This window comes from Puma concolor, chromosome D3, assembly GCF_028749965.1.
Source record: "Puma concolor isolate L17-30 chromosome D3, mPumCon1.1.hap2, whole genome shotgun sequence".
Classification (NCBI taxonomy): Eukaryota; Metazoa; Chordata; class Mammalia; order Carnivora; family Felidae; genus Puma; species Puma concolor.
In genome coordinates, this window is record NC_141678.1 from 37,295,198 (window position 1) to 37,309,252 (window position 14,055).

At 47.4% G+C, this 14,055-nt stretch overlaps 1 protein-coding gene across 3 annotated transcripts in view; it reads left to right on the forward strand.

Moving 5' to 3' along the window:
* LAMA1 (laminin subunit alpha 1) overlaps positions 1 to 14,055 on the forward strand; it is a 168,978-nt gene that overhangs the window by 89,455 nt on the left and 65,468 nt on the right. For all 3 annotated transcript variants that reach the window (XM_086682493.1, XM_086682494.1, XM_086682495.1), the window contains exons 19-26: positions 79 to 290; positions 7,204 to 7,310; positions 7,628 to 7,808; positions 8,391 to 8,527; positions 9,418 to 9,654; positions 11,327 to 11,470; positions 11,986 to 12,165; positions 13,424 to 13,609. In XM_086682493.1, coding sequence (XP_086538619.1) covers positions 79 to 290; positions 7,204 to 7,310; positions 7,628 to 7,808; positions 8,391 to 8,527; positions 9,418 to 9,654; positions 11,327 to 11,470; positions 11,986 to 12,165; positions 13,424 to 13,609 — 1,384 coding nt within the window. The remainder of the gene's footprint in view (positions 1 to 78; positions 291 to 7,203; positions 7,311 to 7,627; positions 7,809 to 8,390; positions 8,528 to 9,417; positions 9,655 to 11,326; positions 11,471 to 11,985; positions 12,166 to 13,423; positions 13,610 to 14,055) is intronic.

Sequence of the window (14,055 nt, forward strand, 5' to 3'; positions counted from 1 at the left end):
TTCAGAGAATCCCTGGATGGTGGGGTTGTGTCTAGAGTATTTGCATTCAGTTGGATCCCTCCTTCAACCTTTTTGCAGATGCGCAGACGGTTACTATGGAAACCCAACAGTGCCCGGGGAATCCTGTGTTCCCTGCGACTGCAGCGGCAATGTGGATCCCTTAGAGGCCGGTCACTGTGACTCCGTCACCGGAGAGTGCCTGAAATGCATTGGGAACACGGCTGGTGCCCACTGTGAGAGGTGTGCGGACGGCTTCTATGGGGATGCCGTGACTGCTAAAAATTGCCGTGGTGAGTGTGTGGGCTGCGAAGTCAGAGCCGTTACTAATCGCCATGTGAAGTCTCCATCCATCTACTTACATGTGTCACAAAGGGCTCAGCCTATGGGGTAACTTTATCTCAACTGGTGCTTGTGTTAATGCCAGTGTAGACCCAAGACCTATGTCTTCCCTGCTTGCCCTGCCTTAGCTCGATCAGGTCCTATAAACGAGGTCAGATGGTCTAGCAAATAAGTGCCCTTCCACTGGGGGAGAAAGTGGGACTTGACAGTGGTCAAGTGCTCCCAGTGACCGTGGCGAAGGCAGAGTGGTGTCAAAGTCTGCAGTGTTTGTGAGGACAGGCTCAGGGGTCTCTTGAGTCGGACGGGATTTCCAGATACAGGGTGGGAAATGGGAAGACTCCAACCCTAGAGTCTCAGAGGTCTGTGCCCGGACTACTGACTCTCACGTTGCTCTGCAGGGCTGTGCTTCCTTCCCGACATTACGGATCACTTAGAATCATTCATTGAGGAAAGCAGAATTTCATATACCTGAGATGACCAACTTACAAGTTGGTAATACAGCCCTCAGATTTCTAGGCACAGATCTTGAAGGTGTGAAAGAGAAAAAATGGCATTTTTAAATTTTTTTGATAATTTCCTATGTCCAGTCCTACTATGCTATTACAACATGGGGACACAAGAGGGTGCTAGCGATACAGAAAAGATATTTTCCCAGGCAGGTAAGGCTTTGTAGCCTTGGGCCAGTCGACTTGATCAGCAAGGCCACCTAGATTGGTTATCATAGGACGATAATTATGATACCTGGTATTTGTGAAAAGCTTCAAAGTTTACAGAATGTTTTCACTACACTCATGCCATTTCTTTTCATCTTTACTGCAAACCTTGATGATTCATTGTTTGTTCGTTCATCATTTATTAAGCAGTCACTATACTAAGTATTGTCGTAGAAGTTGGAAAAATTATGACCCAGGTCTATTTTTTTTTAACGTTTATTTATTTTTGAGACAGAGAGAGACAGAGCATGAACGGGGGAGGGTCAGAGAGAGAGAGGGAGACACAGAATCTGAAACAGGCTCCAGGCTCCGAGCTGTCAGCACAGAGCCCGAAGCGGGGCTTGAACTCACGAACCGTGAGATCATGACCTGAGCCGAAGTCGGACGCTTAACCGACTGAGCCACCCAGGCGCCCCGACCCAGGTCTGTTAAGGAGCTACATGTAATGGTGTGGAGGTGAAGCACAGATGTGGGTCTCAGGCTTTGGAGTCTGACTGATGCGGGTTAGAGCTCAGGGTTGGTCACAACCAGCTGGGTGACAATAGACAAATTTACTAACCTCTCTGAACCGCTATTTCCTTACACATAAAATAGTCATAGGCATATATGTGTGTATATACACATATATGTGAGAAGTCAGTGAGATAACAAAGTTCTGGACATGGAATAAATGGTAGCTGTTATACATGCTAATAATAAAAATGATACTTTTTATTATTTTTCTATAATTAATGCCATCCAGTAGAAATGTAAACCGCACAAGTAATTTTAAAGTTTCTAGTCACCGGGGTGCCTGGGTGGCTGGAGCGTTGAGCTGGCTGAGCATCCGACTTCAGCTCAGGTCATGGTATCATGGTTCATGGGTTCGAGCCCCGCGTCAAGCTCTGCACTGACAGCTCAGAGCCTGGAGCCTGTTTCACATTCTGTGTCTCTGTTTCTGCCCTTCCCCCACTTGGGTGTGCTCTCTCTCTCTCTCAAAAACCAATAAATAAACATTTAGAAGTTCTTTTCTTGTCAACACATAAAGAGATGAAATGTATTTTAATAATACATCTTATTTTACCCAATACGTAAAAGTAGTATCACTTTGTCATGTAATCAAATTTTTTAAAGTATTAATGAGATATTTTCTTTCCTTTTTAAGACTGAGCCTTCAAAATTCAGTGCATATTTTATAGCCTATTTCAATTAGGATGCTAACTTTTCCTAAGAAACACTTGATCTGTAATTTAGATAACATAAAATTCATAGCTGCAAAAGGGAATTTACATACCCGAGTTATTCAAACATATTTCAAAGTTTTTCATTGTGACCAAAAAAAAAAAAAGAATCATTTTCCTTTATATTTGCATCTGCATTGACAAAACTGCTTCGGTATTTTGCATAGATAATAGGTCTTGGTGATGAACAGAAGTGGGGAAGAGGGTCAGAACATATAGGATCTGGGTCTGGGTCCGAGCTGTTGGCCCAGGTCTTAATTTAAGGGAAATTTGAGATCTCGCTGGTCAGTTGCATCGGCCACATCCCAGGGCTCAGGAGACACGTGCACGTAGCGCCAGGCAGATATGACAGACAAGTCTCTAGGGTGATAAATGACCATCCCTGGGGTGCGCACAAAGGTCCGCAAGGGCCCAGGGCCATCCACGGCAATTTCTGGAGGAAATGCCACTTGATGTGAGTCTAGGAGGATGGGTAGGAGGTGACCAGGTGGGCTGGCAAGTGGTGGGAAAGTGTCGTCCAGGCCGGAGGAGCAGCGTCCGGAAAGAGTGTTCTAGAAAGTGAAAGGCAGGTGGGGCCAGGGCAGGAGCCTCGGCTTACGGGCGGAAAGCAGACTGCATCTAGTGTGGACCGCACAGCACCGTCTGTCCCGGACTCCAGCTCACCTGAACGGATCTGTGTTGAACAGTCACTCTGGAACCGCTGTGGAGGACGGAGTTGACAAGAAGACAGACAAGGCCAGAAAAGAAACTTGCTGGCAGAATTAATGAGGGTTTCCAGCAGAGCTTTTGTCATGGGGTAGAAGTGAAGAAGCTCCGTGACCGCTGGAGGTTGGGAGGCAGGGAGGGGTTAGGACAGGCAGGATGGTGGCCCAGGCGGCTGGACTGGTTATAGAGGGACACTGTCCCGGTTCTTTCTAGTTTCCAAGCATTTGTAAGGTTTATTCTTGCTTCATTTCCTCTTTCCTGTTCCCCAGCTTTGAGGAGATGAATTCTTACTATTTCTGGATATTTCACTAGAAATCCTTCCAGGCCAGGGGCGCCTGGGTGCCTCAGTTGGTCGAGCGTCTGACTCTTGATCTTGGCTCAGGTCATGCTCCTGGGGTTGTGAGATCCAAGCCCCACACTGGGCTCCACACTGGGCATGGAAACTGCTTCTCTCTCTCTCTCTGTCTCTCCCTCCCCCACCCCTCTCCCCTGCTCGCATATTCACTCTCTCTCTCTCTCTCTCTCTAAAATAATAAAAAAGAATAATAATAAAAAAGAAATCTTTCCAGGCTATGATAGAATCCCTCTCATGGACTTCCCAGAGGCCCCACCTGCTAATATGCTACTGTTTTATTAGGTTAACCCCAATGAGAATCCCAGTATTCAGTATTACTGACATGGGAATTCCTAGGGGGTTGTTGGGAAGGCATTTGGATACTCAAGTGTGCAGGAATCAGGGAGGAAATGGAGCTCCGAGACGCATCAGCTTTGGTGTGGTAGCAGAATTGGTGCTTCTGGAATGGTTTTGCAGGACAGCCCAGGGGCACTGGAACCCCACCAAGCTCTACTGTTCAAGGCACCTTATACGAAATATGTTAGGTGGGTATAATTTTGATATCATGGGCTTCTTATGAGAATTATATGTAAAGCACCTAGCAGTCGGTTATTGGCACCTATTTTATTTTATTTTTTTGTATTTTATTTTCTTTAAAGTGTATTTATTTTGAGAGAGAGAGAGAGAGAGCGTGCACACATGAGCAGGGGAGGGGAGAGGGAGAGGGAGAGAGAGAGAATCCCAAGCAGGCTCCGCACCATCAGCACAGAGCCCGATGTGGGGCTCGAACCCACGAACTGTGAGAACATGACCTGAGCTGAAGTCAAGAGTCGGAAGCGTAACCGACTGAGCCACCCAGGCGCCCCTAATGGCAACTATTTTAAATTAGTATTATTTACAGTAAAAAAAACTTTTTGGTAATAATTCCTATTAGAATTGTTACCATAGCAGGACAACTACTGACAGCTGTGTGACCTGTGGCAACTTACACAATGTCTCTAAGTTTCAGATTCCACACTGGACAACAGAGACAATTATAACGCGTCTCTCCTCAGTTTGTTACGCAGGTCGAATGAGAGCTACTGTAATGTGATATGGGTGCAAACTGACAGGACAGTAAATACAATTTATTATCATCAATATTTGGTGGTGGTCATACAGTGAACTTTGACCTTTCCCCAGAGGAAGGGGAGGCTTTCCCTGAGACACAGAGGGGCAGGCACCAGAGGGAGAGACACAAGATACGAGAAGGAAACCGAAGGGTGTCCCTAACCTTGGTGAGCGGGAGTGGGCGATGAGTCTATGTCACGGGAAGATACAGCCAGATGAAGACCCATAGTGTGTTCATTGAATTTGCCCCGGGAGGTCCTGGGAGATGTTAGGAGGAAGCAGTTTTAGCAGCCAGGAGGCAAGAGGCAGGCGAAAATTGAGTTGGAGGGAGACGGGGGACAATTAGCGGGATCAGGAGAGATGGAACCTCAGATGGACTTACGTGCGTGTGGTGTGTGTGCGCACGCACATGGGTGTGTGCATGTGAGTAAATGGGTGTGTGATGTTTTCTATGGGCGACAATTGAAAATAGATGCGGAGGAGTGTTTTAAAATACAGGTTTTATGGGGCGCCTGGGTGGCTCAGTTGGTTAAGCATCTGACTCTTGATCTTGGCTCAGGTCATGATCCCACAGTTCGTGAGTTCGAGCCCTATGTGGGGCTCTGCAGTGACAGGGTGCGGAGCCTACTTGGAATTCTCTCTCCCTCTCTCTCTCTGCCCCTACTCCACTTGTGCTCTCTCTCTTTCAAAATAAATAAGCTGTATATGGGGCGCCTGGGTGGCGCAGTCGGTTAAGCGTCTGACTTCAGCCAGGTCACGATCTCGCGGTCCGGGAGTTCGAGCCCCGCGTCAGGCTCTGGGCTGATGGCTCAGAGCCTGGAGCCTGTTTCCGATTCTGTGTCTCCCTCTCTCTCTGCCCCTCCCCCGTTCATGCTCTGTCTCTCTCTGTCCCAAAAATAAATAAACGTTGAAAAACAAATAATTAAAAAAAAAATAAGCTGTATATATAAATACATATATATATACATATATATACGTATATATACGTATATATACATACATACACATGTATATATATATACACACACGCACACACACACACACACACGCGCACACGGTGTATTGTTATTTAGGTATGGCAAGGCCAGCAGATGCCAGGAGGAGGGGACACACCAAGGCATTGTGGGGAGGGCACTCAGGAAGCACCCATGTAGGTCAGGAGGGGAAATGTGGTTTTTAGAGCCTTTGCTGTGGTTTCCTTAGGAAGGAAAGGGCAAGGCAGAGTAAACGGGTTTAGGATTGGCTACTTTAAACAATTTCAGCAGGCTCTGGGGCATGGGACCCATCCCTAGTTGTCTGAGGCATGGCCCTGGGGTGAAAGGTCCTGGGGACGGTGGAGGTGAAGCCCGAATGAAGGGAAGGCCCAATAAGAAGGCCTTTGTGGGTGTGGGCTCCGGATTGGTTCGTTTGCACACGAAAGGCGTTCTGGCTGGCAAGCTATTTATTCTTTCTGGACATTGACTAGCCCTGGGAAGGGCGGTGTCTCCAGAGTCCAAGGCCCCAGAAGGCACATGTAATACAAAGAGTGAGTCGAGTGTTCACAGCTGAGCCAAGGGAATGGGCAGCGGCGAGTGGGGCCCCTAGCACTTCCCCAGCCTCCTGCAGGGGGCATCGTGGATCCACTTCCGCTGGGGAACACCACCTCAGTGCCTTGGCCGCAGTCAGTTACGCTGCCTTTCCTCTGAGCCTCAGCCTTGCAGTGTCCTGTTGTCTGCTACTGCTGTGCCACACGCAGTGGCACAAGTGAGATAACCTGTGAAGTTTTTCTCTTCTTACCTCATTACACCATATGACAGTGCGCATTCCCTGAGTGCAAGCGTTCATAAGCCGTGTGCATTTCTGGGGTATTTTGTCAGTGAACATATTAAATATTTTCAAGGACATGCATATTGACGGCTAGTTTATAAATACCAATTAAACAATTCTTGGATTGCATCACTCTGAAAAGGTGAGGGACTTGGTAGCTTGAAACATCAATATTATAACTATAGATAAAACATCAATAGGTATAACTATAGATAAAATTGAAGTGTTTGGCCTGAAGTTAAGTACGTTAGAGCTACAAATAACTTGTGACTTAAAACAGGGAAATATGTCACATTAAACTATGAAATGTAACATTAGCTATTTAGATTGTTATAACGGAGCTTTAAAATATTAAATATCTACATGATTGGAATGAGAGCAGGCGACTCAGTTGATTTTGAAATCTCCGTCATGGGGCGCCTGGGTGGCGCAGTCGGTTAAGCGTCCGGCTTCAGCCAGGTCACCATCTCGCGGTCCGTGAGTTCGAGCCCCACGTCAGGCTCTGGGCTGATGGCTCGGAGCCTGGAGCCTGTTTCCGATTCTGTGTCTCCCTCTCTCTCTGCCCCTCCCCCATTCATGCTCTGTCTCTCTCTGTCCCAAAAATAAATAAAAACGTTGAAAAAAAAATTAAAAAAAAAAAAAAAGAAATCTCCGTCGTATGTTTCTTATGAAGATTTGTTAATAAACATTGGTGGCTCATTTTTACAGACTCAAGGAATTCATGAAATTGGTTAAGATCGTTTGCTACTTGCTATCGTCATAGCTTCAGTGGTTTTTCTGTGCGATGGTTCCTTCCACCAACCCCATTTGGCCTACTTTTCAGAAAAATACTAAATTTTAAAAGTCATTTGAAAGTGATTTATTTTAGCTTTAGGATTTGAAACATGAATGTTTAAAATTTTGCTTTTGGGGATTAAGGGGTCTTATTACAGCTATACCCAGCAATGGGCACAAATGTGTCTCTTGTGTGTGTTAGCCTGTGAATGCCATGGAAAAGGCTCCCTTTCTGGTGTCTGCCATCTGGAGACTGGAGTCTGTGACTGCAAACCGCATGTGACTGGACAGCAGTGTGACCGGTGCTCGGTAAGAGGCCTGCTGGTCATTGCGTACAATTAAAGTATGTGTCAGCGAGGTCTGTAATCGATACCTGAACATTGGTTCCCAGTGAAATGGACTTCATGACTGCCGGAAAGAGCTCATGCCCCAAACACGGCTGGTGAATGCTGTGGGTCCTTACCTGTGGACCAGTGTTCAGTCTGTAAGGGGGTGGAATGACGTCGTGAGCACTTTATGATTCTGTGAAACATCCTGTGTTTGACTTGGGAAACATTCTCGTGAGTATTAGTGGCTAACTAAAATCTATCTGTGGCTTCCACAATTCTGTCCCTCCTGTGAAACAGCATGGCTATTATGGGCTGGACACAGGGCTTGGGTGCTTGCCCTGTAACTGCAGCACGCCAGGCTCCCTGTCGGATGACTGCACGGAGGAAGGCCGATGTCACTGTGTGCCAGGTGTGGCTGGGGAAAAGTGCGACAGGTGTGCACGCGGCTTCTATGCGTTCCAGGACGGCGGCTGTACACGTAAGCTCTGGAATTCATTATCTGAGACTTTATAGTAATTTCCCGACTTTTCTTGGAGCTCTCCTTTGACTTCTAATTCTGTTAAGTTCCTTCACTTTTTCTCTTTTGAGTGTGTAGGATTTCATACCTTTTTTCTGTTTCCTGGCCCGTGTTTTTCATCTGCCTGGAATCTCTGGTCAGGCTTTACTAATAATGATGTGAACTTCGATTAGCTTTCATTTCTTCATCTGTAAAATAGAGAAGCTGATTGTAATCTCCACCCAGGAGTTATTTTAAATGTTGAGCATAGGCATTTGGAACACAATAAATGCCCTGTGAGTATTGGCTGTATCTTCCCGCCTACTTCTGTTTCTCTGTCCCGGTTACCCCGTTTCCAGCAGCAGCTCCTGACAAGGAGGAACAGCCACCTCCCGGGAGACACGGACGGGTCTTGGGAACCACGAGGTCTCTGTTAGGAACTAGAAGAATGGTCTAGAATGCTTTGGATAATTAATAAAAGGGAGATGACCTGTGGCATCAACTCGGACGCCTTCCATCGCGCGGTGGTCCTGATGTGTTACAACACTGTCTTCTTCGTTGCAGCCTGTGACTGCGCCCACACGCAGCACACTTGTCACCCGGAATCGGGACAGTGCATCTGCCCTCCTCATACTCGGGGCGCATCCTGTGACGAATGTGAGGACGGATACTGGGGCCGCGACCCAGAGCTCGGATGCCAGGTGCGCGCTGCCATCGGCATTTTCTTAACTGAGAAGCGCTTTGCTGGAGCAAATTACATTCCTTCTCTGTCATCCATTCGCTTGACCTCAACCCGGTGAACAGCTCTGTGGTTTGCATTTAAAACTCAGTACGGGTGGGGCGCCTGGGTGGCTCAGTCGGTTAAGCGTCCGACTTCGGCTCAGGTCATGATCTCACGGTCCGTGAGTTCGAGCCCCCGCGTCAGGCTCTGTCTGGGCTGATGGCTCAGAGCCTGGAGCCTGTTTCCGATTCTGTGTCTCCCTCTCTCTCTGCCCCTCCCCCGTTCATGCTCTGTCTCTCTCTGTCTCAAAAATAAATAAACGTTAAAAAAAAAAAACTAAAAAAGAAATAAATAAATAAAACTCAGTACGGGTTCAGGCAGCACCTTTAAAGTACATCATTCTACATTTTCTTCGAGAACTGGCTGTGGAATTGATGGCTGGAAAACTTTATTTTAGTGCCCTTTAAATGTATTCTGCACGTACACTATCTTCCAGGAGAAGGACATAAGTCACTTTGTTGGAGGGTTGTATCCAGTCTTCCTTGGTTCTGTTTTCTATGTAGCTTTCCTCAGTGAAGCTTAGATAGAGGTTGTGTTTTGAAAACAGACTTGACTTTGACCTGTAAGATGATGTTGACTTTCAGGTCACAGGTTGAGCCCAGTGCGCATGTGCTGAACGGGGCACAGCCGTCCAGCATGGCAGTCACCGCCTCCCGTTGGCTCTTGGCAAAGTGAAACCATGGAGCCATATTGGGAGAGGCCCACTCATCCCGACCACTTCCCCACACTCAGTGTTCTTCTGTAATCCCACATGGGTACATTATGAAAATGTAAAAGGTACCTTTTTATTTAGTTAGTTTGTTTTTCCAGGCCTGCAATTGCAGTGCTATTGGGTCAGCCAGTCATCAGTGTGATGTGCTCACTGGCCGTTGCCGATGTAAGCCAGCGTTTGGTGGACCGAGCTGCCACCAGTGCTCCCTGGGGTACAGAGACTTTCCAGACTGCGTGCCCTGTGACTGTGACCCAAGAGGGACCTCGGCAGACACCTGTGATGAGGAACAGAGTCTTTGCAGCTGTGCGGAGGAAACCGGTATCTGCTCTTGCAAGGTAACGGCCCTCGGCGTTCCACGGTCTTCCCCTCTCACGTGCACCACTAGGACTTTTGGGCTTTTGACTACAGTAGAACCTTGGTTTGTGAGCATAATTTGTTCCAGAAACATGCTTGTAATCCAAAGCACTTGTACATCAAAGCGAATTTTCCATAGGAAATAATGGAAGCTCAGGTGATTAGTTCCACAACCCCAAAAATATTCATATAAAAATGATCACAATACTGTAGTACAATACAAAATAAGAAAGAAAATACAAAATATCAAGAAAAGTAAACAAACTAACCTGCACTTGCCTTTGAAAACCCTTGTGGCTGGTGTGAGGGAGACAAGAGAAAGGAGGGTTATCGTGTAGGACGACTTTATCAGCAGTGGGATCACTGCTGCCTATTGGCTCAATGGGATTTTTTTCTTTTTGGGCAACTTTCACAAGGAACCTATCCAGTGACACTTGCTTTTGCCTCCTTTGGAGGATTTCGCAGAAATGTGACACTGCATGGATCACTCACAATCCAGCAGTGAGAGACAGAGAGAGAGAGAGAGAGAGAGAGAGAGAGAGAGAAGAAACATTGGCTCAGTTGGGATCACGTGACATTCGGCATCACTACTAGGAGTAGGTTCTACTCCAATTGAGAGACACTGATTTATCAAGCTAAAGTTTGTTAGAAATGTTTGCTCGTCTTGCAGAACATTCACAGAACAGGTTAGTCGCAATCCAAGGTTTTACTGTATTTACATCAGCAGCTAGGTTTTAGACACTTGGCATGGTTCTCACTGCCTTCTAGGTTTGAGTTACAATTCGGTGTAGGCCCTTCTAGAACACTTCTCTAAAGTGGAATTTTTACTGGTTATTGCAAGTGTCAGATGATGGAACTGAACTGAAAGACGCGGAGTTTTCTTTCGTGTTCCGGTTGGCTGAGTAGCCAGTGCGTCTTGAATATTCAGGCAAAACGGGTAACCCAGGGCTTCAAGAAGATGTGATTTTATAGCTGATAATTATTCTTTGGTATGTGCTGGCCAGACTGAAGGCAATTTGTGCTTGTTGTTTTCCCAGCAGGTAAGATTTCAACATCATGTTTAACTCTGTGTGTTTCCACTGGGTTCCCCCTTGTGCTTGTGATTAGGAGGTGACTGGCTACCTCCTCTGATCCTTTTCAGGGGCTGGTGAGAGAGAGAGTAGTGGGCTGACTAGTGACTAGGGGTGAGGAAGGGAGCGCCCATGCAGATACTGCGGCCCGGGACCAATGGAAACACCAGTGAATATACCTTTGGCTTACCACACAGGTGACGGCAACTTTCACCTGAACAGGACGGGAAGGGCCTGCCTCAGTGATCACCTGGTCTGTGTTCTCCACCTGACGGGCCATCAGAGTCACCTGGGGCCTCGGGGAGGCCTCCCTGGCTGCTCCAGGAAAGGCTCATCAGGCAATCTATATATTGCCAAGGCCTCCAAGGTGATGCTGATGGTTAGCTGCGTTTGGGAATCACTGATGGCGTCAGAGGGCGGGTGTTCCTTGAGGTCAGGGAGCTTGTTTTGCCCAAGGAAACAGCTATTTCTGAGACGTGTGCTGCTTCCAAATGAGTTTGCTGTCTGCTCTCATTTCTGTTCCGAAATCACACCTCTTCTTTTTAGGTAACAACAGACGAGTCTGTTGCTTTTTCTCCTTTAGGAAAATGTGTTTGGCCTGCAGTGCAGCCAGTGTCGAGCCGGCACCTATGCTCTCCGCGCCGACGACCCTCTGGGGTGCACCCCCTGCTTCTGCTTCGGGCTGTCACAAGTCTGCTCAGAGCTCGAGGGTTATGTGAGGACCCCGGTGAGTGGTGCGCGCGGTAAAGCGTGCTGTTTTCAACACCCTCCCCACCGTGGAAGTTGGGTGATGGTGGGGGAGACAGTCAAGTACTTTAAACTTTGCTCTGATGGCATCAGAAATTCCAGGAAGCTGACCTGGGTTCGCTGTGAATCGGAGCTCTGTTTTCTGCCGTCCGAGGAAAGAAATGAAGCGGGGACGGAAGGCACCCCGTGTCGCTCCTTAGCTAATCTGTCAAAAGCTTTACTTGGCAAGAAGATAAGACTGCAACGCACCACAGCCTCCTTCATAGGATTGAATCCTGCCCCAGCATAGCAGTAGCTTGGCCCAAAACGCAATAGTGTAAAACACGTGCAGTTTTCACCTTAACCCAGAGGTTTGAGTTTGAAGGAAACATCTGTGTTACTCCTGTTTTAATAATGAAGCTATCTCGTCTGTGAAACGATAGTAGAATCTGACAAATCAAAGGGGAGGTGTGAATTCGTGTCCTAAGGTGTATTTTTCTTTCCTTCCATGACCAGATAACGCTGGGCTCGGGTCAGCCGCTCCTGCGTGTGGTTTCTCAGAGCAACCTCAGGGGCACGACCCAGGGGGTGTATTACCAGGCTCCTGATGTCCTCCTGGACGCCGTGACTGTCAGGCAGCATATTCACACGGAGCCGTTCTACTGGAGACTGCCAGAGCGGTTCCAGGGAGACCAGGTGAGGCCCACGCCCAGCCTAGGACTGGGAGACTCGGGTCTCGTCCGAAATCACAATGGACTGTGTTAGCCTACTAGTAACCGAGGGGGTTATGAGTTCACTCTTCTAAGTGGGGCTGGAGAAGTTTAACACTTAGCAAAATCCCCCCATGGGGTGCCTCGGCGGCTCAGTCGGTTAAGCATCTGACTTCAGCTCAGGTCATGATCTCGCAGTTTGTGGGTTCAAGCCCTGCATTGGGCTCTGTGCTGACAGCTCAGAGCCTGGAGCCTGCTTCTGATTCTGTGTCTCCCTCTCTCTCTCTCTCTCTCTCTCTCTCTGATTTCACAAATATTTTTCATTGTTCTTAATGTAAGCTCAGTGCAAACCTAGATGCTGTGTTTCCTCTTAAGAAATCGCCAGTCGTTGGTTGGGGAGGGGGATGGGCTGTAAAAACCTACTATAACAGAGTATTGAAGGCCTCACTTGCATTTTTGTTTAAATCAATTTGAGTGTGTGAGTGAATTCACCCAGATCTTTAAAATTGGCAAATATGTATCCAGTGTTCCTATAGCTGTAGGTTATTTTTAATTCAAAGGAGTTTGAAAATAATCAGGATCATTACCACACAGATTTGTTACTTTGGTGCTGCCCTCCATGGGTGCCATCAAGAGGAAATTCTGGAAGGTGATGGACCTGTCTGTGGTGGCCTTGATGATGGTGGTGGCTTCACAGGTGTATACTGATCCCCAGACTCGTGGAGTTGTACAACTTAAATGTGTACAGCTTTTTACATTCCAAACATGCCTCAGTTAAAACAAACAAAACAAGGAACGTATAAAACATCTCTAACTTTAAAAAAACAAAAAACCAAAAAAACTAGGGCACCTGGGTGACCCAGTCGGTTAAGCGTCCTACTGTTGATTCTGGTTCAGGTCGTGATGTCACAGTTTGTGGGTTCGAGCCCCGAGTTGGGCTTTGCATTGACAGTGCGGGGCCTGCTTGGGAGATTCTCCCTCTCTCCCTCTCTCTCTGTTCCTCCCCTGCTTGTTGCTTGCTCTTTCTCAAAATAACTAAACTTAAGAAACAAAACAACAACAACAAAAAAACTATAGCCTGAGTCAACGTAATAATCCATAATTAGGTAGAATTAAAAGGAAGGAAATTCCAGACAACCTATCCCACCCATGTGATGTGTGATTTCTTTCAAGTGGCAGCAGGCTTGTGGTGAAAGCTTTAAACCAGCGCACATAAGAGGTGTAAGCCATTTACTGTCCCACAGCTCCTGGCCTACGGTGGCAGACTGAAGTACAGCGTGGCCTTCTATTCTTCCAATGGCATGGGCACCTTCAACCTTGAACCCCAAGTGCTCATCAAAGGAGGCCGGACCAGAAAGCAAGTCATCTACATGGATGTGCCAGCCCCAGAGAATGGCGTGCGACAAGACCAAGAAGTGGGAATGAAAGAGGTGACGGGGTCCCCTTTTCGCACATGTCCCTTAAGGGTGTGAATTTAGCTCTGGGGGCAGTGGAATGACAAGTTGCCAATACGAGAGCAAGCAAGAAGACCTGGAGATTAAAATCCCAGCGGGTTTGGTAAGATTTGTGAAAACAATCCCAAGTTTCATGTTCTCAAGAACTGTATACTAGGTTTGTGTTACCTTGGTGCAGATTGCACCCTAAATCCTCCATCGTGATACCCATGTCTCCATCTGAGTGGATGTAATGGTGTGAAGTCTCTGGACTTGCTTGGACCTGGCAGGTGCGTGTCCACTTGCCTGGTGGAGGTCTGTGGACGGTTCACTGTTCACCTGCCGTAGGTGACACCTGTCTGCTGACAAACGAGGCTGGCGTCCCTGCCGCCTGGGAGGTGACCGCAGAGCTGCCTCCGTTATGTTTGCTCTCCTGCGCGAGA